The sequence below is a fragment of the Salmo salar genome, chromosome ssa03 (genome assembly GCF_905237065.1).
Source record: "Salmo salar chromosome ssa03, Ssal_v3.1, whole genome shotgun sequence".
Lineage (NCBI taxonomy): Eukaryota > Metazoa > Chordata > Actinopteri > Salmoniformes > Salmonidae > Salmo > Salmo salar.
The window spans coordinates 64,067,704-64,094,655 of record NC_059444.1 but is presented as its reverse complement, the minus strand read 5'-3'; the positions used below and the strand labels follow the sequence as shown (position 1 = coordinate 64,094,655).

Below are 26,952 nucleotides of genomic sequence, written 5' to 3'. Positions count from 1 at the left end.
AGCGACATACCCAAGACGACTCAAGGCTGTAATCACTGCCAAAGGTGCTTCAACAAAGTACTGAGAAAAGGGTCTGAATACTAATGTAAATGTGATATTTACATTTTTTTGTTATTAAAGTTGTATTTATTAAACATAAAAATAAAATATAGTGCAGCATAAAAACATTGAGCATCACATATCCTCCAACATAGCACATATACACAGTCAAATAGTTTCTCACAGGTTACAATACAGAACTAAATGGGTTCACAAGCATAAGTAATCACCTCCCAGTCTTAGAAACATGACAAATAAAGCACGTTCAGGTTCTAGAATTGTTGTTTCTACCAGTGATCCAAGCAAGCATTTGTTCAAAAGATGCTACCTCCAACATTGATTCTATCCACTGTTTCAGAGTAGGAGTCGCATGACCCTTCCAAATTCTAAGTATTACTCTAGCTACTGTAACCACACCAACAGTGATCAGTGCAAATTCCTCATTTGTTACATTAGGTAACTCTGTTCTATCGCCTAAAAGACAAATTCTTGTTGAAACTGGAATTGTTGAGCCCCACCATTCCTCCAGATATTTCAAAACATCCTTCCAGAAAGGTAGCACTAATATACATTTCCATATTGCGTGTAAAAATGTCCCAGTGTCTTTTGGAATTTCCGACACAGAGAATTGTTGGTCAGGCCCATCTTCTGAAGCCTTGTTGGGGTCCAATCAAACCTATGTAGTGTCTTGTATTGACTTAGTTTCCCCCTGGCTTCCCTTATGTTCCTCCCTGAGCTGGACAAGATCTTCAACCAGGTATCATCCTCAATTTCACACTTTAGGTCAATTTGCCATATTGTTCTGAGGTTTTTACAGTCTTTACTCTACAGATGACTAAATATTGAGTAGAAAATGGCTGCTTTATGTTTGGGAAATTCCAAATACTCAGCTATTGGGTTCTTTCCTGGATTCCGTTGATAGCCGGTTAACAAACATTCTCTCAATTCTAAATATTTACAGAAATGTCCCTGGTCTCCCGCATCATTTTTGTACCAAATCTGAATATGACATTAAAACGTCTTCATTGTACAGATCACCTACAGTATGAATTCCTTTCATTGGCCACTGTTTCCAGTACACAGACTTCTTTCCTATCCGTAGCTGTCACGTCCTGGCCAGTATAAGGTTAATTGGTATTGTAGTTTGGTCAGGACGTGGCAGAGGGTATTCGTTTTATGTGGTTCGGGGTGGTGTGTTTGTTGAAGGGGCATTTGATTTAAGTATTCCGGGGTTTTTGGGCACTGTTTGGTTTTCATGTATTCTATGTTTAGTCTAGTGTGTCTGTTTCTATGTTTGGTTAATTGGGGTTGGGACTCTCAGTTGAAGGCAGGTGTTGTCTACTTGCCTTTGATTGAGAGTCCCATATATTAGGGTGTGTTTGTCATTTGTGGGAGATTGTTCTGTGTTAGTGTATGTCAACATTACAGGACTGTCAGTTTATCGTTCGTTCTCTTTTGTTATTTTTGTGTTCATTTTGGAGTGAATAAATGTTCAAAATGAACAACCGCATGCCTGCTGCGTTTTGGTCCATTTCTACCGACGAGAACCGTGACAGTAGCCTAGGATTGTGCCACGATGATGAGTATCCTTGTTTTAGATGTGAAATTCCACTTATCTTGTGTACTGTTCTCCACACCTCTTTTGAGTGTAACAAAATTGGGTTGGGAGTTTGACAGACCTCTGCCCTGTAAGACTATGTGACAGAGTATCAACAGGGGTGAAAGGTTAACTTAGTTCCCGTTCTATTGTAATCCAATCTAAGCCAGCATCCCTTTTGCCCCAATGCTTCACCAATTTTGCCATTTCAAACGATAAATTGTACAATGTAACATCTGGTAAAGCCAAGCCTACTACATCCCTTGGTGAGCACTTTATATTAATCCTGGGTTTTTTCCTATCCCACAAAACGTACTTTGTTAATTTGTCATATTGTTTAAAATACTGGTATGGATTATTCATAGGTAACATTGGAGAGATATAATTAAGTTGTGGGACTACAACCATTTTAATCACGTTGATCTTACCCCATAAAGAAAGTTTTATATTTTCCAATTTTTCTAAATTGGTCTTAATCTTGACTAGCAGTGGATCACAATTTAGTCCCATGACTTCCTCCAAATTTGAGCTCAACTTAATACCCAAATATTTTATCCAATTAGGAACCCATCTCAAATTAAATGGGGGTAACGGCTCCAGAGTAACATATGATATTAATTAGCATTGCTTCAAACTTATTCCAATGAATTTTGTAGCCGGACATACTAACATATGATTCAATACATGTAAGTAATCATGGTACAGACTGAAGAGGATCAGAGACCAGCAGTAGAATATCATCTGCATACATAAGCAGCTTGTGCTCTTTTTCTCCTCCATGTACACCCCTAATATCTGGATCTGTTCTTATCATTGTCGCAAGAGGCTCTAAAACTATGGTGAACAGGAGAGGGGAGAGCAAGCAACCCTGCCTTGTGCCTCTAGAAAGACTAAAAAAGGAGACATAATTCCATTCGTAAGTACTGTTGCTTTAGGATTGGAATAGAGGACCCCTATCCATTTACAGAAGTCAGGTCCAAAACAACATTTTTATAGGGTTCTTAAGAGAAAAGCCCACTCTACCCTATCAAATGCCTTCTCAGCATCTAAGGAGACAGCAGCGATAGGAACTATATTTGAGAGGTTTAACCACATGAGATGTATTATCAGTTGAGGTTTTGTTCTTAATAAATCCTACTTGGTCCCTATGTACGAATTCCTTTCATTATAAGGTAGTGCCTTCTCTAAGCGTATCGCAAGGAGGCTGATAGCTCTAAAATTCCCAGGTTCTGTAGTAACTCTATCCTTTTTAGGAATCAGCGATATCAAAGGCTCACTAAAAGGTGTCCGGAAGGGAGCCATTTTTAAATACCTCCTGGTTAACCACTGGCAATACAAATATCTCAATATACTTTTTATAATATTCTACAGGAAGGCTGTCCAGACCAGGTGATTTCCCTGCTTTCATAGATAAAATGGCATCTCTAACCTCCTCTTCTGGTATATTACAGTCCAGGTTTTCTACATGGCTATCTGATCATCTACAGTGAGGGAAAAAGTATTTGCTGGTTTTGTACGTTTGCCCACTGACAAAGAAATGATCAGTCTATAATTTTAATGGTAGGTTTATTTGAACAGTGAGAGACAGAATAACAACCAAAAAATCCATAAAAACGCATGTCAAAAGTTATAAATTGATTTGCATTTTAATGAGGGAAATAAGTATTTGACCCACTCTCAATCAGAAAGATTTCTGGCTCCCAGGTGTCTTTTATACAGGTAACGAGCTGAGATTAGGAGCCCTTCAATATTTCCCAGTATTACTTTGACCTCATGAGAAAAATCAGGGTCCTCCTTGTTGGGAGCATATATGTTGCATAACACTACCTTAATCCCATTAATTTACATTTTACATTTTAGTCATTTAGCAGACGCTCTTATCCAGAGTGACTTACAGTAGTGAATGCATACATTTCATACTTTTTTTTCGTAATAAAAGCCTCAATGCAGATAAGACTGCTAAACTCCTCAGAGTGTTGCTTCAACATTACAAAATTAAGTATTTTGCTTATCAGAATAATCAACCCCATTTTGTTTGGAATTAAACGAGCTATGATACATTTCTGCAACCCAGCCTCCTCTAAATTTCAGTGCCTCTGTGTCTTAAATGTGATTCCTGTATGAACACAATATCTGCCTGTTTTGATTTTAAATGTCAACATATTTTTCCTCTTCACTTGGTTACCACAACCATTTATATTCTATGAGATTCTGTTTACATAACCATATTTGTGCTGAGTAATTATAGCCTGTGAGCATGAAGTGTCCCATTTAACACGTGGCAACTCTAATGAACATCATTATATAACATTTCACAATATATGCTTTAGCTGAACTGTAAAACAGTGTAAATAAACGTAGAAAACCAATCCCAAAATAAAACAAAGCAACTAGGAATTTAACGTTGCTTCTCGATGAGTCAATCATCACAGAACTGTCTTTGATGCTGCAGAAAATAACCTGCAGTTTCAACTCAAAATTCCTTATGGTCCATGAGGAGTGGCCTAACGAGCCTAACGTGCTCGTGTAGCTGTTTCTTCGCCGTTGCAAACTTCTTCCTCTTCATTGCCAGTTCCTTGAACAAGTCTGGTGGAAAGAGACAGCCGGCGGCCTTCCCACTGAACGCCACACCTTTCTTTCGCCGCTTTAAGTACCTTTGTCCCGGGCTGTAGATCGTAGGAAGCGGAGGATAACTGTTCTCTGGGGCCTATTCTCGTCAGGCATCGTTAAACTGTGATGTGTTCGTTCAATTTCTAATTCGGGCCTGTCATCAAATCCAAATCCTTCTGCGATGTTTTTCTGCACACACGAGATTAGTCCACCACCAGCCTCACTCCCCTCTTTCAGATGAACCAATCTCACCGTATTTCTCCTACTTCTGTTCTCAAATGATTCAACAGGATTCCACAATATATCCAGTTTTTTCACGTGATTCTCATTACCCTTCCTCAGACGGGAGATGGTATCTTTCGCTGTTGAAATCCGTCACTCTGCCTCATCCATCCTCTCTTGTATCGCATCAACTGTTTCCTTCAACTCGATAGTTGTTGTTTTTATTGTGGAGAAATCTGATGCAACATCCAACAAAATCGAGTTGAATTTCCCATTTGCTCAAATAGATCCTAAAGATTGACCGATTTCTCTGGATTTACATGTTTATCTATGTCTTGGTGGGGGTGTTCGGGAGGTCTTACTGTTTGTTTGCTAGTGGATGTGGCCTTCTGCGAATACCGCGTTAGCCTTGAATACGTTTTTATCGTGTGTCGAAATTCCAATTACGCCACTTTAGCATGTTGGCATGTGGACTAATATGTTGTTGAGTTGTGTTCTTACACTGGTACAGTCATGCCCTATGAGAGATGTATGACTGCGCATGTGCGAAAATAAATAAAGTGCATTTTTCCCCGTTCTGGTTAAAACACCAATGATGAACATGTGTGTTTATTCCTCCGTTAAGTAAACCGGTATTCCTGTCCTGAAGATGTCAGCACCAACAGGTTATGGGCCCAGGAGGGAACATGGAAGCCGATGGAATAGATTATATTTCGACGGAGATGAAAAAAACTACGAGTTATGGGAGACAAAGTTTTTGGGGCACTTGCGTTTGCTTGGGCTAAAGGCCGCCAAATTGAGCGTGGATGAAGATGGAGACAGAGAGAAAAATGAAGAAGCCTACGCCGAATTGATACAGGTTTTGGATGATAAAAGTCTTTCCCTGATAATGAGAGAAGCAGCAGATGATGGGAGAAAAGCGTTGAAGATATTGAGGGAACATTATACAGGTAAAGGGAAGCCACGTGTGATTAGCCTCTACACTGAACTAACTTCTCTTCAGAAAGCCGCTGACGAAAGTGTTACGGACTATATCATTCGTGCTGAGACGGCTATTACAGCACTGAGAAATGCTGAAAAGACTTTAAGTGACGGGCTGTTGATTGCAATGATTCTCAAAGGTTTGCCCGAATCATTTAAGCCGTTTGCCATCCACATAACGCAGAGTGACGAGCCGACAACGTTTGGCAAGTTCAAAACCAAGTTGAGGAGCTATGAAAGCACCGAGAAGTTTAGCGCCATTTCCACTGACGACAACGTGATGAAGGCAAGTAACATTAAAGTTAGCTGGCCAAGAGGGAGAGATAAAGGGACCGAGATAACCTGCTTCAACTGTGGCCAGAAAGGGCACAAGGCCCGAGAATGTACCGTTACTGGAGAGCGCAAAGAACGGAGACAGTGGTGTAGTTTTTGCAAGAGCTCCACTCATACTGACGCAAATTGCAGACGAAAAAGAAGAGACAATGTGAAACAAGCAACAGATGCTGAAAGTCACACATTTGCATTCAGAATAAGTGACTGTCAGGTTAGTGGACTGAAACAGAAAGGGCTGATGGTTGATACGGGAGCAACGTCACATATAGTCAGGGACATCGGGAAGTTTAAGGAGTTTGACGAAACCGGAAAAACATTCCGTGGAGCTGGCTGACGGAGCAAGAACGAATGGTGTCGCGGAGAGGAGAGGTGCAGCGGAGGTTTACCTGAGAGACAACACGGGTCGTCGGGTAAAAACAACGCTGACGAAGGCGCTGTACGTGCCGTCGTTTCCACAGGACATTTTCTCTGTTAAAGCAGCGACAGCCAACGGAGCTTCAGTCAACTTTCGACAGGGGTGTAACAAGCTCATCCACAAGAACGGTACCACTTTTGACATCGAGGAGTACGATAGACTTTACTATCTTAACACTGTAAGTGATGAAAATGATGATGGATGTCATGGGTGCTATGATATTCACACATGGCACAAAATTCTTGGCCACTGTAATTTTGAGGATGTGTCAAAGTTAGAAAATGTGACAGAGGGAATGAAAATCACAGGTAAGATTGACAAATCTACCCTCAACTGTGAAATCTGCACTCAGGGAAAATTTGTTCAGAGCAGAAACAGAGAGCCTGATGAAAAGGCAAAAGCGGCTCTTGAGCTTGTGCACACTGATTTGGCTGGCCCTATTGAGCCAGAGGCGAAAGATGGGTTCAGATATACTCTAGCATTTACGGATGATTATTCAGGGGCAGTTTTTGTGTATTTCCTAAAAGCAAAGAGTGATACTGTAAAAGCTACTGAGAAGTTTATTGCTGATGTGGCCCCTTATGGGAAAATAAAGTGTGTCAGGTCAGATAATGGCACAGAGTTCACAGCCAAAGAGTTCCAGTCACTGCTCAGTAAGAACGCCATAAGACATGAAGCCCCTTACTCACCCCATCAAAATGGGACCGCTGAGAGAAATTGGAGAACACTGTTCGAAATGGCAATATGCATGCTACTTGAAAGCAACCTACCAAAGAACTTGTGGACATATGCTGTAATGACTGCTGCAGTAATTCGCAATAGGTGTTACAATAAGCGTGTAGGACAGACTCCACACTACATGTTTACTGGGAGAAAGCCTGATCTTTCAAAGATGAAAGAATTTGGATCTGTTTGCTATGCATATAGACAGAACAAGAAAAAGTTAGACTCAAGATGTGAAAAGGGTATTTTTGTCGGGTATGATAAAAATAGTCCAGCATACCTAGTCTACTACCCAGACACTGTGAAAGTTCTTAAAAACAGATTAGTCAAGTGTGTTACAAAAGGTGTAGTCGAACACCAAACTCAGACAGATTTGGAAATCAGTGATGATCTTCATGGGGAGAGATTTGAAAACCCCATGCCGAAAGCCAAGATGGCAGATCAAAACTCAGAAGAGACACAAGATGTGCAAATTGAGACTTCAGATGGTCAGAGTCCACGCTATCCAGACAGAGCGAGGAAGAAACCCCAGTACTTAAAAGACTTATGAGTGTAAAGTGAAATGTGATGACCAGATACCACCTAGTGTTGACTACTGCTACAGAGTAATGTGCAATGCACCACAAACCTTCAAAGAAGCAATGATTTCACCAAAATCAGAGATTTGGGCTACTGCTATGAAGGAGGAGATGGATTCCCTTAGGGAAAATGATACATTCACATTAACCACACTGCCAGAGGATAAAAATGCAGTGGGGGGCAGGTGGGTCTATGCGGTCAAAAACAATTCAGATGAGACTGAGACATACAAGGCAAGATATGTTGCAAGGGGTATAGTCAAGTGGCAGGAATAGACTATAAGGAGACTTTTTCTCCAACTGCAAATATGACATCAGTACGCTGTTTGATGCAGCTAGCAGCTCAGTATGACTTAGAGTTACATCCGATGGATGTCAAAACAGCATATCTACATGCTCCTATTGACTGTGAAGTGTACATGGAGCAACCAGAGGGTTTTGAAGTCAGGTCAGATACAGGTGAGCAACTAGTCTGCAAACTGAACAAGTCACTACGGCCTGAAACAGTCAGGAAGGAACTGGAACAAAATGTTGCATGATCACCTTAGTGAAAATGGTTTTACACAGAACCCAGCTGATCACTGTGTTTATAACAAACAAACTGCAACAGAAAATAAATAAAGTGCATTTTTCCCCGTTCTGGTTTAAACACCAATGATGAACATGTGTGTTTATTCCTCCGTTAAGTAAACCGGTATTCCTGTCCTGAAGATGTCAGCACCAACAGAGATGTTTCAAAATGTAAATTATCTTTATATTAAACTGTACTTGAAGTCAATATATTAAGACAAATGAAAGTGTATGCCGTTGAATTTCAATATTTACATGCTGGTAGGAGCTCTCTAAAATTCTGCAATCCCACATGACTCCTCCAGTTTTTGATTTGTCATTGTGGGTTATTGTGTGTAGATTTATGGGGGGAAAACTATTTAGTAAACGTTAAAATAAATCTGTAACGTAACAAAATGTGGAAAAAGTAAATGGATCTGAATTCTTTCCGAATGCACTGTAAAACACAAGACAATGTGAGCAGGGGCTTCTGAGGGGAAACAAAGTAAGTGATGGCTGTGGGGTGGTCCCTAATTTGGAGAATTTTTGACAAACTTGCTTCTCTAACTTGATTGATAGCCTGAAATGGCTTATTGTAGACAGGGGCGAAAATCTGATATCAACTTTGGAGGGGACAATTACATGAAATTTTCTCAAGAGCAATTCCTGAGGGGGACACCAAAAGTAGTGCTGTAACACATAGCCTACGTTGTAATATGGTAAATGTATATTGAGGAACCAAAGAAATAAGGTGTTTGCCGTACTCCTAACTACCGGTACCCAAAACTACACAACTAATCACAACAGCAATACCATTGCCTTTAACAAATCTTAGTTCAGTCACCAGTTTAAGTTGAGAGTGGGGGTATCCATGGCATTTTCCAATTATGTTCCTATTTTACAAGTTAAAAAAATTGAGAACCTTTCATAATGTTGCCAAACAAAGACTCAACAAACTTACCTGAGACTCCCTGTCTCTGCCAGTCTGTCCCTGCATATCTGTCCCCAACTCTGCTGTCTGTGTGCCATCTGTTGCCTGCTCTGCCTAATGACATCATTGTGAAACATTTCCATTAGAATTTCATTTCTTTCTTATGAACATTTTATCAACTAGTCTTTGAGATATTAGGCTACTAGGGTTCTTACTTTGCGTTTTGGTGTACTGAAAAATACTCTGATGTCTGTCTTTTATTTTTCAGCCATTTTTCTACCTGGCTGGCTGGCTACACACACACACAGTGTGTAGGTTATTTACAGTAGGAGATGGGCTTCTATCATCTTATCTTTTATCATTCTATTTGGGCTTCGATCTAAAAGGTAGCTAGCAAATGTGAAACGGATTAAAATGACAAGAGTTGACAGCTATATGAGTTCACCATTTACACAACATATGCTGCAACCTTTTGTAATTTTAATAGTTTCTTTCATATTGGCTGGCTTCCAACAATAGTTGAATTTGCAAAGCTAGCGAGCACCAATTCCGTTTCAGTGGTGTTTGCTATAATCTTTGCTACCCGGGTTAAATAAAGGTGAAATAAAATAAATAAATAAAAGTTCCCTTGCGACAATTTAGCTTTTGCAACGAGACCATTAAATATATTTAAGACAATGGTAGAAGAGAGTGTAGTTCTGTTCAGTTTGGACTTCAGTTTATCGCTAACCTTATCACATGGACTTTGAAGCACTAATTTACATCATCTGCATGCTGATCTTGGAATAAATTGACGATAGCAAAGATTCCATCTTTGACGAGGCCACATAAATGGAATAGGTACTAGCTAGCTTAATAGTTAATATTTGCGCGCTAGCTCTGCATATTCAGCTAGTGTGTGTGCGCGATTGACTGGATTAACCTCACGTCAGTTACGTTCATTGAGTGCCTTTCAGACAGTGGATACGACCCCTCTGTTACCTTGCCAACTAAGGAACTTGCAGTGGATCAAACCATTGTGAGGCAAAGGGTGGGGGGGTCGCAATCTTTTGTGGACACGCAATCTTAATCAGCACAATTGCTTTCATTGCGTATTATTAATATTATTTAAATGACATAGTTATGTTTCAGTGATATATTGGGGAGGACAAATCATATTTTTCCCAGGATGGGGGGGTCGTGTCCCCCCGGGATTTCCGCCCCTGATTGTAGATAGTTATGAGTTTGGGAACCCATCTGAACTAGCTAAAGCCAACTTCATACAATTGCTAAATGGCTAGTTGTATTACAGAGAAAAAAAATATTATTATCATAATTTTGTTTTTTAAGAGGACGTCGGGGGGGGGGTACGTGCCCCTGTGCCCCTATGGGTATTGAATGTGAGACAACGAAAATGGAAAACAAACACCTCAGTTTCATTTAGCTTTATTGTCAGTGTATCAATATCGGAAGGACATTATGTTTGAGAAACACGGATGAACGTCTAATTCTGATGTAAGACTGTGAGCTTCTAGCTCGGATGACAGTTTAGCAGCTGAACTCCGGTTTAGCGGTACTTCTCTGCCAGGGCCAGAGCCAGTTGCTGCAGGAACTTGTCCACGGACAAATGGATCTCGGGGGTGAATTCTGCGGGGAAGTAGGCGGCAACGACCACAATCAGGTTGTGAGCCAGGATCTGCAAAGGAAAAGGGAAATTGATTATTTCACCTTCCCACAGGTAAAAACTCAGATTTTTGTGTGTATTTTTCTCTTACCTTGAAGTTGGTGGGGTCCACCCTCAGCTTGGTGGCGTGCAGTTCACTGAGCTTGGTCAAGAAACCAAAAAGGTCGTCCAAGTTGCCAACACATTCATCGATCTGATTCATGATGGTGATGCCGTGCTTCTTCACTGGAGCGGAACCGGGGGCCACGGAAGCCCAGTGGGAGAAGTAGGCCTTGGTCTGGGGGTAGACGACGAGCATCCTGTCGGACATTAGAAATGAGGTGAGACAAAATTCATTTTAAATAATCATTCACACGATCGGGGATCCCGACCATATTTTTGCTGAGATAGCTATACGCATTCATAGCTTCTATTATAATTGACTGAGGAGTTATGTGTTAAAGTCTATAATTGATCATACATCGTTATGTAATTACCTGGAAAGAGCCTGTTCTCCAATCTCATCGGATTTAGGGAGGATTTTGCCCCAGATGGCCTTCACGTTGGCTTTGTCCTTGGCTGAGAGACTCATAGCTGTTTTGTCCGTTTATCCACTTAAATGACGATCCTGAGAAAAGAAGCGTATGAGCGTTGACTTCTCAGAGGCTGTTTTTATTGAGGCATGAGAAAAGGCACACCCCGATATAATCTCAGCTCCTCCTCTGGGCATTTTTCCAAGACATGATTCATGTTTTTTATATGTTATGGATCTGAGCCAATTCGTATAATGCCCAAAATATGACATTTGTCCATAATCGATTTTGTTTGTAAAAATGCTGTCATAACATTGTATGTATTTATTTCATATAGAATGAATAACAAAGTTTTTTTGAAACACTTAAAACCTCAATATTTTTTTTACAGTTGAGGTTTAGTCGTGCGGTCAAATATTGCCTATACTCATATGTGATTCTGTACAAAAGGCAGTGTTGGGGAGTAGTGGACTACATGTAATTCAACTAGTAATTTAACTACATTTTGCAGTAGCTTGGTGGTAGTTGAACTACATTGAAATCTAGTTAGGGTTTTCAGTAGTTAACTACTTTTCCCCCATGTAGTAGCTAACTACTGGAACTTAACTACTGAAACTACACACTACTTTTTCCCCCATGTAGCAGCTAACTACTGGAACTACACACTACTTTTTTTGCAAAATAAAATATGGATGAAGTAGGCAATCATTTACTTTTCTGGTGCATTAGACCTGCCTAATTCTGACTTGAAACATCGTTTTTTTGCTAATAGGCTAAAATACACACTGTCAACATTTTACCTCAAAGTTCTCTGACTTACAATTTTTACTCTATTACATTTCAGATTTACATATGATCATTTTTCACGAAGTAGTTTGGATAGTGAACTTCTTTGCCAAAGTAACTTTATATTTTTCTTAAGGGTAGCTTTAGTGTAGCTTAATTTCTTCCAGTGTGAAGTTATTGCTAACTTGGTAAACTATATTTTCAGACTAGCTTCCCCAACACTGACAAATATTTGCAACGTGATTGGATTGGCAACTAGCAACCAAATCAAGACGTGTTGGCTTATATCCAATTTGGCCTATGAAGTCAATATTCACAGTTAACACATAAATACTGAGACAAATTATAGACCTGATAATCGGAAAGGTTTAATTTCGGTTAAAAAGCGTACCCTAGGCCTATCACTAAACATTGTAACAATATATAGGCTACGTGCATTGTATTTCAGTGGGGTTTAACAAAAAGCTGCGGTTTGATTGAAGTAAATAGGATAATATCCACATTGAATAGTGTCCAGTTAGAACCCATCATTTAATTCCCCTGATGAAGGCAGATAAAACGACTTTTCACCAACTGACATGTAGATGAATCATTCAAAACGACCAGAAATATGGAACTATCAAATGGGTGGGGCGGTCTGAATATGAAGATAAAACACCATTTGAGTCATGCTCTTTCTTTGATAGTTTACTCCCAAACTAGGCTGTTTTTTTAATGAGACCCTAAATAAACACTTACGTCAATAATTAACATTTTATAAAGATAATATTGCAATTCAATGTGAATATTACAACGATAAATTAAAAGAGAATATAGGGCTAAATAAGGTTCTACCCTGAGATAATTGGCATTAAAGTTCCGAACCTTCATTGGGTTGAGTGGTGTCAAATATTATTTTGAACTTAACAATATGAATTTGGGTATTAAGTACTATATGCAGAATGTAGAGAACATTGAACAGAACAAGGCTATGTCAATAACTACATTTTGACAAAAATGCCGATGAAGGCTAATAATGACTTGTTTATTCCATCCGTATTAATTAGAATTTGGCAACGCCTAAATGACAAAGCATTATCTTTAAAGGTGGGATGAAGTTGGCTCAATGCCGATATGTGCCACACTCAAGGACCTTGCCCCCTCAAGACATTCATCCAATCATTTTCTGTGTTCTGTTCAGGGCGGAGATACTGAACATCAATAAATTGGAAGTCCCAGGAGACAAAAAGCTCAGGGATCCCTTGTAACATTTTGCAAGTACCAAAGGAAATCAACAAACAAACGTCAACATGGTCGACTGGACAGATGCTGAGCGCAGCGCCATCGTAGGCCTGTGGGGAAAGATCAGCGTGGATGAGATCGGACCCCAGGCCCTGGCCAGGTACATTCTTCTAATATTTATGTAGATATCATTAAATAATAACACGATAATAGGTTACCTAGGTTATTTTGGTGCGATACAGACCATATTGATTGTTAAGTATAATTGTAATGCCAGCCTGTTCTATTCATTTTTAGACTTCTGATCGTGTCTCCGTGGACTCAGAGGCACTTTAGCACCTTCGGCAACCTGTCCACACCCGCTGCCATCATGGGTAACCCCGCCGTGGCCAAGCACGGAAAGACCGTGATGCACGGACTGGACAGAGCTGTGCAGAACCTGGATGACATCAAAAACGCCTATACTGCCCTGAGTGTGATGCACTCCGAGAAACTGCACGTGGATCCCGACAACTTCAGGGTGAGTATTACACAAAAACAAAAAAAACGAACCACAAAAAGAAATAGTATTTTGAATTAAATAGCGTTATGAGCCGATGTAAAGCTTATTCCAATATTTCATTCTCCATCTGGTTCCTTTATGGTCCCCTCTCCACAGCTCCTCGCCGACTGCATCACCGTGTGCGTGGCCGCCAAGCTCGGTCCCGCCGTTTTCAGTGCTGATATTCAGGAAGCCTTCCAGAAGTTCCTGTCTGTCGTTGTGTCCGCTCTTGGCAGACAGTACCACTAGAGCATCACTCGACAGCATCAATATTGAAGAGAGATGACACTCCAATCCAGTCTGTTAGGCTGGAAGCTGTGCCATAGCTACACATTTGAAAAAAATAAAATCAATTTAAAAGCGTTTATCTTTTTGAAGTGTTGTTTTTCGATGGAAAATGCTCTCCTGCAATTTTCCTGGTGGCAATTGGGTTCTAGTTAGGCCCTCAGTGGATTCAAATAAGCGATGTACATCGCCTAGCCTACACATCTTCAAGTTTGAAAATAAATGATTTCCTAAAACGTGGACAGATGATCACGTTTCACATTTAGCAGACGCTCTTATCCAGAGAGTCTGCTAAATCAGAGTTAAGTGCCTTGCTCAATGGCACACACGACCTTTCGGTTAAAAACACTCTTTAACCACTAGGCTACCTGCCGACCATCGCACAATGTTTTCTAATTGTAATATAATAACTACAGTATATTTAAATAGTATTTTCTTTGTTTTAGATATTTAAATATGTATTTCCTTAGAATAACTGCAATCCACTGTCAACAAATGCTTTTACCATTTTTGGACCTAAAAACCCATTTAAGTCAATCTTTTTAGCAACATTTTAAACGTCATACTCCAATCATGTGAAATTATTTTCAACACATTAATTGAGCAGCCTAACACAATCCATTTAAAATATGATTTTGGAGCCTTGCCCTCACCATCACCGGATTTATCCACAGCAATGTGACAGATCGCGCCGTCTTGCAAAACGAGGGCAACTGATGCAGAGCTTTATTCAAACAAATCCGATAAAATACAAAATTGTGCTGTAAGAATTATTGCGCAGCGCAGCGGTCTAAGGCACAGCGCAGTGCTAGAGGCGTCACTACAGATCCGGGTTCGCATGGCTCTCGACCTTTGCCTCGCCCGAGTACGTATGGGATTTGCAGCAATGGGACAAGACTGCAATTACCAATTGGATATAACGGAATTGGAGGGTAAAAAAAGCAAAAAAAGATAGGTCTATATATATTATTTATTGCATCAACTCACTGTCCATCAACTCCTAGCTGAACACTATGTCACAGCCACCAACAATTTACAACCCATATGCCTGGCATCCTTACATCAAAAAGCAACATGATATAGTGGTCTCGTCGCTGTAGCACATTCAGAGATCGATTGATAGACAGTAATCTAAAATAATTCATATATTTCAAACGAAAACCACTTTCTGTTTGTCATAGATGGACCAGATGAAAATGAGATGAAAGGCGAATTCCTAATTAGTTCAGGAAGAGTTCTGTGAGACATTCACAGCAATGGGGGAAGACATTTGGATCAAGAGAGACCTTTAAAAGATATGCACATTTTCTCTAACACTGTATATACAAATATGTATTTTACAGTTATAAGGAAGGTGAAATCTCATAGTTAGTCATTTTATAATTTGATTATACTATATTTAGAAAGCATATAAGTAATTTGAAGTCTTATTCATACAGTTTTGTTCAATAGGAAATACATCATAAAAATATTTCATATTTTCATAATTGTACTGTGTGACTACACCTCAGCAATTTATAACTATTTTTGCCAGAAAGGTGAGATTTTAACATTTCTTTGAGTATGCAGCATTAGTATTGTTTATAGCTCTCTCATGATAAAGCATTAATTTTGGGGATTATGTAGATTACATTTTAGATTACATTTAGTTACATTTAAGAGTTTTTTAAATCTTTGCATTTGAAACATTATTCTAGAATATTCAGATTATGTATTACATATTATAATAAGGTGGTATTTATCCCAACAATGGGATTTGCATAGGCTTTTAGGGAACTCATACTCTCTCTAAGCCTCATTGAAGATACAAAAAAGTGAATGTTCAACCTTAACATGTGATAACTATACAACAGAACAGATTAACAAGAATTACATTAACTCTCATGGTGGCTAAACATAATTATTTGAAAGCCACACCCCTAAACTACGTCTCCAATCTTCTGATCTGACCCTCTGGGTAATTTAAGCAATAAGACCCGAGGGGGTGTGGTATATGTCCAATATACAACGGCTAAGGGCTGTTCTTATGCAATGCGAGTGCCTGGATACAGCCCTTAGCCGCGGTATATTGGCCATATACCACAAACCCCGAGGTGCCTTATTGCTATCATAAACTGGTTACCAACGTAATTAGAGCAGTAAAAATAAAGGTTTTGTCATACACGTGGTATAGGGTCTGATATACCACGGCTGTCAGCCAATCAGCATTCAGGGCTCGAATCACCCATTTTAGAAATCTAAGTAACCCAGCACCAATAACCCAGCATCAACAACCCAACACTGCTCGTTTTAAAGAAAACAACCAAACCAAGTCACCAAACGCCAGCAGCCCAGCAGTTGGGCCAACCAAACAGCACGTCATTTTGTAGAGTGAACAGGACTTTCAGAATGAGCGTAAATAACGTGTTCGCTTTCAAAGTCGAGTCCACTTCCCAATTTTGGACCAAATTCACTGCATTGAAAATACTAAATACCATTCTCTGAAGTATCTTGTTACAAATTACACGTTGATTTTACCCCAATACAAATGACAAAATACTCAAAAGAATCCTAATTTGATATTTCAAATTCATGTGAAATAAATATTATCCATCTCGAGGTTTTCATTGTGCTCTAGTAGTATCCCATTCAGCATCTACTCCACATTCATCAAAATATATGTTACACGTATTAGATAGGCTAGCCAAAATGATGGGAAACAACATACTGAGCTAGCGCATTGCGGGCCTAAAACACTATTTTCTTTATAATGTCTTCATTCCTTTGTCATTCCATTTTTTTTTTTAATGTGTGATTCTACAGTATTTAGCCTGTTGTATTGCTAACATTCAAATATGACCTTGATGGTGAAATGTGGTGGAATAAGGACACAAACATAGAAAATAACGTAATTCATTGCCCGTCTATTTTATTGTGATAACGCAACAACAACAACAGAGCAGGAACTGCCCTCCAATCTATCTGTATTTGTCAGCCAGGGCAGCGGACAAGGCTGCAAGGAATTTATCCACAGCAATGTGCACTTCGGGAGTGAAATCCGCAGGGAAGTGAATAGCCAGGGTGACAAGGATGTTGTGGGACAGAATCTGAAAAGTATATTTTAAAAGTTAATATTGACGAATTAAGCCAGCAACATACTTAGTGTTGAAGTTGAGAGTGATATATATAAAGATAATAAGTTATCTGGGAGCCAACCTTGAAGTTTCCAGGGTCAACGCGCAGTTTAAAGGCGTGCAGATCGCTCAGAGCACTCAGTCCTCCGACGAGGTCGTCGATCACTCCGACAGCATTACCAATTGCACCCATGATGGTGCTTCCATGCTTCTTGACTGGGGCAGAGCCGGGGCTCAGGTCAGCCCAGTGGGAGAAGTAGGTCTTAGTCTGGGGGTAGGCGGTCAGCATCCTGTAAAAATTAGTTTGTATACCATTTTAGGCGTATTTAGATGCCTTAACTCCTAAGCATTGTGCGTATCTTACACCTCTCGTCTTCTGTCTACAATGTAATCAAAGTAGTTTACTTATTCTATATTAAAATGCTTGGTCAGGGCAGGCAATATGCCGCTGTCAGCAGGTTAAACACAATCAATCTCATCATTCTTTCTTTAAGAGGGCTTACCTTCCCAAAGCCTCAGCGCCGAGAACATCTGCCTTTCCACTAATCTTGCCCCAGAAGGCCTTGACCACAGATTTGTCCTTTGCTGTCAGACTCATTTTGTTCCTTTTTGATTGACCTGTTTTAAATCTACAAGAATTTAACCTGACAAGATGACTGCCGATACAACTAGGTCCCTTTATATTACAGTAGAGCGGCAGACACGCCCAGCTACTAGGGTACACTCCCTTTACACTGCAGCCCTCTTGGTCAAAATCCAAGAGTTAGAAACGTTATCTTGGCTTTTATCAAATGGTAAGTCAGAATTTATATATTAGGCCCTTCCATAAGATGTCAGAGGTCTATGTTTGTAATAATATACATCATTAACGTTTTTCTGAAACATTTTTGGCTATGTTTTCGTCTTCTGACTGTACTGTGAAACAATGCATGGAAATATATTGTACCAGAGCTGTCAACAATTTTACAATTTGTTTGATTGATAAATATAATTATAATAATAATACATAATAATAATTATCATTTATTTCGTTGCATAAAACGAAATATTTCTGTATAATCAATAATATATTTCCAATAGGCTAATTCTAAAGCTGCTTTTGCCAAAATATAAAAATGTGTTAACTAGTTAATTAGCTATTTAAAATTACGATGCACCTTGGTAAATTAAATTGTACAAATCAAATCCACCTTCAAATACCTGCATTCAATTGGAGAATATTTATTCAAAGTGACATTTCACATTTGTTCAATTAAAGTTCGATATGATGATCGGGGAAAAAAAGTCAGAAGTCATGGGTACCCACCTATCTACAAATAATACAGGACATTCCTGCTTATCATATTTAATGTCTTGAAATTAATCACTTAAAATGGCCTGAACGGTCTGAATCCCCCGATAAAAAAAGGAAGGCATAAATAATATTGTCCTAGATAAGAAACTGCCAAATTGTAGGCCGGAATTAGCTTGAATTATCAAATTATCAAAGCTCATAAAAAATGTAATTAAAGTGATTGCATCCGTTTAGAAACGTTTATTTGAATAGCCTTATACTCTGCAATGAAAACATTTTGAATAGTTTTGCCATAATCTTGAATCAGTTGGATAAACAAAACTGTTTAGCTAGTGATCATACGAATTTTGAAACGTTGGTAATCTAGATAAAACTGTATAGGCCTAATTACATACGATTTCAGATCTAACCTACATAATTGATTCTGTAACAACTAATACATTAGCATTTACTGTTGTTTTTAACAGATACATTTTGGATTTTGAAACTGAATTCTCAATAACATCAAGTCCGAGAGCTGAAGCGCTCACTTGGCTAATACTGATCTTTGCCAGAGCCAATCATATGCGCCGCCTCCAGTGGGCGGAGACCACTCATAAATATAAATTGCATGCAGTGTCTCCCTACACAAGACATTCATTTGTTTAATCTTGTTGCAAAACCGCAGATCAAATACTGACAACATGGTTGACTGGACAGACGCCGAGAAGAGCACCATCAGTGCTGTCTGGGGAAAAGTAGATATCAATGAGGTCGGACCACTGGCTCTGGCAAGGTAGGTCATGGCTTCAGCCTCTTTCAAATATATAATTTAATATAGTTTATAGTGTAGATGATCATGAGTAATTATAACACTATTATACTTGTCCTGTTATCTTATCATTACTATTAATATTGAGGTGATATTGTTAAGTTTGAATGGAGCATGTTAGAGTATTAATTAGGCATATAATTGAAATACATTTGAAAATAATCCACATATTTCGGTGTTCTTGCAATGACAGAGTCCTGATCGTCTACCCCTGGACTCAGCGTTATTTCGGCTCTTTCGGAGACGTGTCCACTCCCGCAGCAATCATGGGCAACCCCAAAGTTGCTGCTCACGGCAAGGTCGTGTGTGGAGCTCTGGATAAAGCTGTGAAGAACATGGGCAACATCTTGGCCACATACAAGTCACTTAGCGAGACACACGCCAACAAACTCTTCGTCGACCCTGAAAATTTCAGGGTAGGCCTTCTGTCTTGCGCAATATGTTTTAGGCTACACATATAACATTCAGAACAATACGTCTAATTCCAAAGGTAAAACAAAAATGACGGTCTAATGTAACATCTTCCTCCTTTGTCTTTTGTCTACAGGTGTTGGCTGACGTCCTCACAATTGTCGTTGCCGCCAAGTTCGGAGCCTCTTTCACTCCTGAAATCCAGGCAACCTGGCAGAAGTTCATGAAAGTGGTTGTCGCAGCCATGGGCAGCCGGTACTTCTAAATGCACACGAGACAAGTGACATCCCTGCCTGAGTGAAAATAAAGACATCGAAACAAGCTGCTGTATTCGTATTTTTACAAACAACATTAGGGTTAGGATTGGGAGGGTAGCAATTTTGGGGGGAAAGTTCCACCACAAAATCCATAACATCAGTATTTAGGTAATATAGAGATGGGCATTGACCGATGGGGAACGGATGGTTTAGGATCATGGACTATTGTGTGAATGAAGGGCGGCTGCACTGTAAACCCCTATTAGTTATCATTACTCAAACGTTTAGGGGAAACCCGCTGCACTAGTATTCTAGAGTACAGTTACTTACAACGTTAGAGCTGGCTTTACTCAAACTAAAAGTATCACATGATCCCAAATGGGCAACCATTTGAAGTTGATTAAACACAAAACGTTTGAGTAAGAAAGCTGAAAAGCTAGTTGCTAGGTGGTATAGGAGCTACAGTTTACATTATGCTCTTTTTCAGATGAAGTCATACGAGACATTGTCAATTCCTGTTTTAAAAAACAGCTTTGTTTTAAACTTACTCCATATGCACTAGTGGATTTCTGAGATTATTTGTAGTCAGGTGCAAGCTATCTGGATGTAACTTTACCTGAGGAGGTAAGGTGGAGTTATACCCAGAATGCTTATAGCTGTCAAAATAATATTTCCATATGGGCTTCGCTAGTGCATATGGAGTCAGGTTTAAGGGACATTTTGGCATATATTTTGTAACAATATGTGCAATGTATGTTTTGATTAATCTAAAACAGTTTGAATGAGGTTGTATTTGAGCTAAAGTTCATATTGTGCTTTGTGTAAAGACTAAGATAAATCATTGATTTACGTTTCTGTTCAAATATCGCTTTGTTGTTAAGGGGCACACAGACCACCAGAGAATTATTTCCAAACTGTACAAGATGTGAGGTCAAAGTGCTAATCCCAAACTATCACCTTGTCACGACTTCTACAGAAGTCGTTTCCTCTCCTTGTTCGGGGGAGTTCGGCGGTCGACGTCACTGGTCTTCTAGCCATCGCCGATCGTTTTCATGTTCCATTTGTTTTGTCTTGTTTTCACACACATCTGGTTTCAATTCCCTAATTACATGTTGTATATTTTCCCTCTGTTTCCCCCATGTCCTTGTCGGGAATTGTTTATTTTGTAAGTACTCGTGCTCTACGGGTTTTGTACCCATGTGTTTGTTGTTTGTATGGAGTTAGTTTTATATATTAAACTGCTCCGGCTATTCACCAAGTTCTGCTCTCCTGCGTTGGACTTCCCTGCCACCAGTTACGCACCCCTTACACACCTACATTGAATGCAGTTGTGAAGATCTGAAATTATTTGTAGTCAGGTGAAAGCTATCTGGATGTAACTTTACCTAAGGAGGCAAGGTGGTGTTATACCCAGAATTCTTACAGATTACAAAAATAATGAGCTCTCCACAAATGCTAAAGGAGTAGGGTTTAACCTGTTTGGGATAGGGGGCAGTATTTTCACGGCCGGATAAAAAACTTACCCGATTTAATCTGGTTACTACTCCTGCCCAGAAACTAGAATATGCATATAATTAGTAGATTTGGATAGAAAACACTCAAAAGTTTCTAAAACTGTTTGAATGGTGTCTGTGAGTATAACAGAACTCAACAGAAGATTCTATACAGGAAGTGCCCTGTCTGACCATTTCTTGTCCTTCTAGGGCATCTCTATCAAAAATACAGCATCTCTGCTGTAACGTGACATTTTCTAAGGCTTTCATTGGCTCTAGGAAGGCGCCAGAAAGTGGAATGAGAGCTCTGCAGTCTCTGGGTGAAAAACAGCAGGGGTTTTTGTGAGTGGTCCTTCTGGGAACAATGACACTGAGGCGCGAGTGCACGAGACGACTCCATTTTTTTCTTTCAGTGTTTGAACAAATACATTGTCGCCCAGTTGGAATATTATCGCTATTTTAAGAGAAAAATAGCATAAAAATGTATTTTAAACAGCGTTTGACATGCTTCGAAGTACGGTAATGAAATATTTAGATTTTTTTTGTCACGAAATGCGCTGGCGCGTCACCGTTCGGATAGTGACTTGAACGCACGAACAAAACGGAGCTATTTGGATATAACTATGGATTATTTCGAACCAAAACAACATTTGTTGTTGAAGTAGAAGTCCTGGGAGTGCATTCTGACGAAGAACAGCAAAGGTAATCCAATTTTTCTTATAGTAAATCTGAGTTTGGTGAGGGCCAAACTTGGTGGGTGTCAAATTAGCTAGCCGTGATGGCCGGGCTATCTACTCAGAATATTGCAAAATGTGCTTTCACCGAAAAGCTATTTTAAAATCTGACACTGCGATTGCATAAAGGAGTTCTGTATCTATAATTCTTAAAATAATTATGTATTTTGTGAAAGTTAATCATGAGTAATTTAGTAAATTCACCGGAAGTTTTCGGTGGGTATGCTAGTTCTGAACAAAACATGCTAATGTAAAAAGCTGGTTTTTGATATAAATATGAACTTGATTGAACAAAACATGCATGTATTGTATAACATAATGTCCTAGGAGTGTCATCTGATGAAGATCATCAAAGGTTAGTGCTGCATTTAGCTGTGGTTTTGGTGACATATATGCTGGCTTGAAAAATGGGTGTGTGATTATTTCTGGCTGGGTACTCTCCTGACATAATCTAATGTTTTGCTTTCGCTGTAAAGCCTTTTTGAAATCGTACAATGTGGTTAGATAAAGGAGAGTCTTATCTTTCAAATGGTGTAAAATAGTCATATGTTTGAGAAATTGAAATTAAAGCATTTTTAAGGTTTTTCGTATTTCGTGCCAGGCGCTACCATTGGGTATTGGTGAGGCGGTCTGTCCATAAGAGGTTTTAAGGGGCAATTTGAGATTGAAGTTTGAAGACATTTTTTAGTCAATTATCCCAAGTATATTGAGGTAACTATTTGCATCAGCTTTTTAAGTATAGTTGTGAGTATATTTGAGTAGTATGAACCCAATTTAAATACATTTTACTGAGTACCATAAGTAACTGAGCAAAAAAACATTTGTAGATTAAACACAGAATATCAATTATGATACTGAGTAAATTCAGCAAATTAAACTTACAATATTAGTTCTGTAACTGATTACATTAAGTATATCAAACTTAACATTAGTTCTGGGACTTGAGCAGGTCCAACAAACAAAAAACATTCTAAACCTGATAAAATGAAGTTGAATGAAAGGAATTTTTGAGATCCTGTTAGTTGTTTGCACTTAATATATTTGAGTTTGTAATGCACTAAAAGTGACGTGTATATTATACTTAAAAGGCTGATGCAAATAGTTACATACATATTTTTAATTAAACAGGGCACAATATTTGTTAGTGTGTGTAACTTGATATTTTTTGTTAAGTAACTGAAATCATTTGTGGAAACCAGCTGCACTTCAACATTTTAAGTAAAAAACTACTCTTAAAATCCAAGTTCTTTGTCAACTAGTCTAAAGCAAGTTAGCTTTACAACCGTTTTTTTCTTAGAAAATAAAAATACATTTTCTTTAAAACACTGCGTCTTCAGAAACGCATCTCTAATTACATGAATGCCCCAAAAATGATTCATCTATTTTAGCATCCATCAATAGATGAATGCCATTTCTGTACAGCATGACTCATTTGAACAGAACTTTTAAAAGACTCCGATTAACAAACCTCCAACTTTCAATCAATTCAATACTGTGTAACACTGCAACATTCCCCATCAACAACTTAACTATTAAAACATAAGCACAGTATAATGTCCCTTCTCCAATTAACACTTTCAACTGATGTGGTAGCTTCCATTCAATTTAAACATTTTAAATAAAAATGAGGTAGTGATGTGCGACATCCATTTCACAGTCTAACAACTTGACTACATTCAATTGTTTAAAATGAAGATTAATGTTGACAATTTACATTTCTTCCTCCATGACAATTTTCACTCCATTATGTTTACAAAACAAAATAATACTTGCAGATTATAAAATGTACTCATGCACGCAATGTTTCGGTCCTAAACCTTCATTCCTGACTAAGGTGTCACGCCAAATCATTAAACGGACATATAAACGTTCTAAATGCAAGTAGACAGTTTGTGCGAACGTTGTTTCCCCAACGTTCTTAGATGTACCGGTCCACAACACTACACAGGTATGCAAACGACCTCTCCTTACAACTCCACGAAGACACACTATCCATTTTCATCCTCTGGGACCTCGGGCCATTTTTTATTTGATGACGTCAGCAATGTGAGATTTGTGGCCAATGCCTCCAAAGCTTCCTATATACAAGGATTTGTAAGTCAACTTCACAATGCTAATGTTGAGTTTTCCCAAACAGAAACACTTTCAATTAAACTCTACACCAACTGAAGTCAAGTTACTCTTGTATCTCTGTACATGTTAAGATTAAAGGCCAATAGTATAACATGACTCTCATTTCTGTGACCGGTTTGACTAAAAGGCGCAGATCAAATCAAATGCAGGCAGACATTTTAGTTGGCATTTGCCTACAAAACATTTAGTCGTCTTCAGTAGTTTAAAAAAAATGTTATCCCTAAATCTCTTTTCCTTATAGGATAACATAACTATGTACAATTGTTTAGCGCCATAAATATTTTTGGTATTGGTATTTTACAGTTGATTTTTCAAAGCAAGGACCTTTGGCTTCATTGTGTCTCCATCCAAGTTTAACAACACTTTTTGTATAAACATAAGCGTGTTCTTCGTGCAATTCGGTTATCCATGTTGGAGTGAGTACATTAGCCCGTACAAACATACAAGTGCATTGCATTAGGCCAGCACCGGAAATCCTTCAGAAACACGTTCTCCTCAAGGACCACGTAGACTCTTCCTGGATGGACTGGCACAGCAGCTACATCTCTATCGTCATCAATGACAGATGATGACTGCTGGTCTCGATGGCTGCAGGGTCTTGGGATGTTCCCTCCTGAGAAATAACATGCAAATGTAATTATTATGTCACAATAAACTTATGAATACATTTGTATTTTCTCCCCTCCTTTATTTTGGGTCAAAGAATATTTGAACCTCACACACAAAAACAACCCACCGTGCAAGTTATGAACACTCCAGAGTCATCCTCTTGGAGTATTGCTGGAAGACATCTGAGGACAACAGTTCGATCGGTGTTCACATCGCGTGGATGCGCCAGAGAAACATTACAAACAAACTATATCTGTGTAAGGGTATCACTGATCTTAAAATGTAACATTTCAATCCAATCATTTGCTTTACATTTCGCTTATTGATTTAATTTATATACCTGGCTGTACATATTTAGAATGCCAGCCATCTTCTGTCCATTTCTTCCAGTCTTTCCCTGCTTCTCTGGATAGGGCTAGCAAGCGTTCTGTGTGTTGGTCAACATGGAATAAAACGAATCCCGGAGTTGCTGGTTTGTGATACGATGGTACTCTGCACATACCTAAAACAAAGGCAATTGAAAACTGCTTTACTCCCCCTAACGTTAGCTAGGCTAGCTAATTGTTGAGGCGGGCTGCCAACCAGTTAGAACATCAAATAAATACGGAGATGGATTTTAACATGAAATTATCGATGTTAACGTTACACTTGCATTGATCCGTCAGAGTTGGCTAGCTAGCTACCCGTTAGTCATGCTTGCTAAAGCTAACTACAAAGTTTTCACAATGTTCCGCAACTAACATTATGACAATCATGTAATATATTACACATAGTTTCTTAAAAATAAATATACGATTTACCATTTTGTATTTAGCTGTAGCGGGTTTCTTATGCACCACAGGAGAACCAAGAAATGAAGAGCGACACCACGGCTGTCTTTTAGGCTTTTATGTCGATCTGCAATAGTATTATGAAAAGACAGGACAGGAACACATCAGTCTCCAATGCACCACCTGACAAGTTGTTCTTTCTCTCTCAGTGTTTTCTCAGACTCTCACAATCACACTCATACATAAAGCCATAATGTATAGTATAAAATAATAACCAGTCCTTAATACAAAGAATGTATAATCTTAATTCTTAGACAATAGAACCATACCTGCAATAGTATTATGAAAAGACAGGACAGGAACACATCAGTCTCCAATGCACCACCTGACAAGTTGTTCTACACAGGAGCATGAAGAAAGGTAAAACACATATCCTGTCTCACATCCCCAATACATTGCTAGGTGCTTTCAGTGTTGATAGTAGCAAAATACACCAACTCATGTACAAAACCACTGCAACACAAACAAGTTACAACATAAAATCGCCTTAGAGGGCAAAACTACATCCCCCATAATGCAACACCATCACTAGTCGGCAGCTCAGCTAGCCGTCTGCATCACAGAAAGAAAGTCATACTAGCTAGCAACACTTTTAGCACTCTGTAACTATATTAATAACAACAATAAAACTCTGAAAGTTACGTGTTTCGATAGTCTCACATCCCCTTATAACAATATCTACAGCATTAACCTTGGGACGTTTATTTATTTCACGTTACGGACTTCTACAAAGGAGTAATCTGCAACCCGTACCTTTCTCTCTCAGTGTTTTCTCAGACTGAGGAGAGCGGGATCTATGGGTAGTACCAGGGTGTCAGTAGGTGACGTAAGCACCCAGATAAAATAAAATACATTTAATGAAACAAAACCTGAAGATGTTAACATCATTCAGCTACTGTAGCTGCCTACCTAACATCAACAGGCATCACCAGTAGCGCAACAATTAAAATTAGAAACCAAAAGTAAAGTTCCTGGCGATCTGACTCCCCCTTCTGTCTGAACTTGGAACATTCCTGTTCGCGGGCTTTTGGCCACTGACCCTCAACCTGATTGTTCTGTTCTGCGTTGTGTACTATTCTAATAATTTGAAGTTTGCTGGAATAACCATTTGAACTCTACTACACTCACCCCTTCTTGATTTCAGCAAACCTCAAGACATAAGGTAAGACTTCTTCCTCCACAGGGGTAACCTTGACCAAGAGTCGTCCAGAAGGACAGCAAAGAGACTTTGCCAGGTAGAAATATGCCCATATACATACAACCTATGACCCCCTAATAAAG

General features: G+C 39.0%; 4 protein-coding genes and 1 long non-coding RNA gene across 5 annotated transcripts; 2 read left to right on the top strand and 3 right to left on the bottom strand.

Annotated features, from left to right (window-relative positions):
* Positions 1-10,387: 10,387 nt before the first annotated feature.
* On the bottom strand, positions 10,388-11,304 carry LOC106601076 (hemoglobin subunit alpha-4). Its single transcript, XM_014192981.2, has 3 exons — positions 11,118-11,304; positions 10,733-10,940; positions 10,388-10,653 (listed from the first exon to the last, which is right to left on the bottom strand). Exons 1-3 carry the CDS (start codon positions 11,210-11,212, stop codon positions 10,525-10,527), a joined length of 432 nt encoding a protein of 143 aa, XP_014048456.1. The 5' UTR covers positions 11,213-11,304; the 3' UTR covers positions 10,388-10,524.
* Positions 11,305-13,031: 1,727 nt separating this feature from the next.
* On the top strand, positions 13,032-14,066 carry LOC123723657 (hemoglobin subunit beta-like). The gene is made up of 3 exons (XM_045715083.1): positions 13,032-13,320; positions 13,458-13,680; positions 13,819-14,066. Exons 1-3 carry the CDS (start codon positions 13,229-13,231, stop codon positions 13,948-13,950), a joined length of 447 nt encoding a protein of 148 aa, XP_045571039.1. The 5' UTR covers positions 13,032-13,228; the 3' UTR covers positions 13,951-14,066.
* Positions 14,067-16,869: 2,803 nt separating this feature from the next.
* On the bottom strand, positions 16,870-17,823 carry LOC106601078 (hemoglobin subunit alpha-like). The gene is made up of 3 exons (XM_014192983.2): positions 17,603-17,823; positions 17,182-17,389; positions 16,870-17,072 (listed from the first exon to the last, which is right to left on the bottom strand). The coding sequence occupies exons 1-3, from the start codon at positions 17,695-17,697 to the stop codon at positions 16,944-16,946; spliced, it is 432 nt and encodes a 143-aa protein (XP_014048458.1). The 5' UTR covers positions 17,698-17,823; the 3' UTR covers positions 16,870-16,943.
* Positions 17,824-18,877: 1,054 nt separating this feature from the next.
* Positions 18,878-19,936, top strand: LOC106601073 (hemoglobin subunit beta-1). The gene is made up of 3 exons (XM_014192979.2): positions 18,878-19,168; positions 19,398-19,620; positions 19,752-19,936. Exons 1-3 carry the CDS (start codon positions 19,077-19,079, stop codon positions 19,878-19,880), a joined length of 444 nt encoding a protein of 147 aa, XP_014048454.1. The 5' UTR covers positions 18,878-19,076; the 3' UTR covers positions 19,881-19,936.
* A 4,158-nt stretch (positions 19,937-24,094) lies between these two features.
* LOC106601080 (uncharacterized) lies at positions 24,095-25,810 on the bottom strand. Its single transcript, XR_001327936.2, has 4 exons — positions 25,642-25,810; positions 25,182-25,343; positions 24,969-25,023; positions 24,095-24,845 (listed from the first exon to the last, which is right to left on the bottom strand). It is a non-coding gene; the product is annotated as an uncharacterized lncRNA (long non-coding RNA).
* Positions 25,811-26,952: the final 1,142 nt, after the last annotated feature.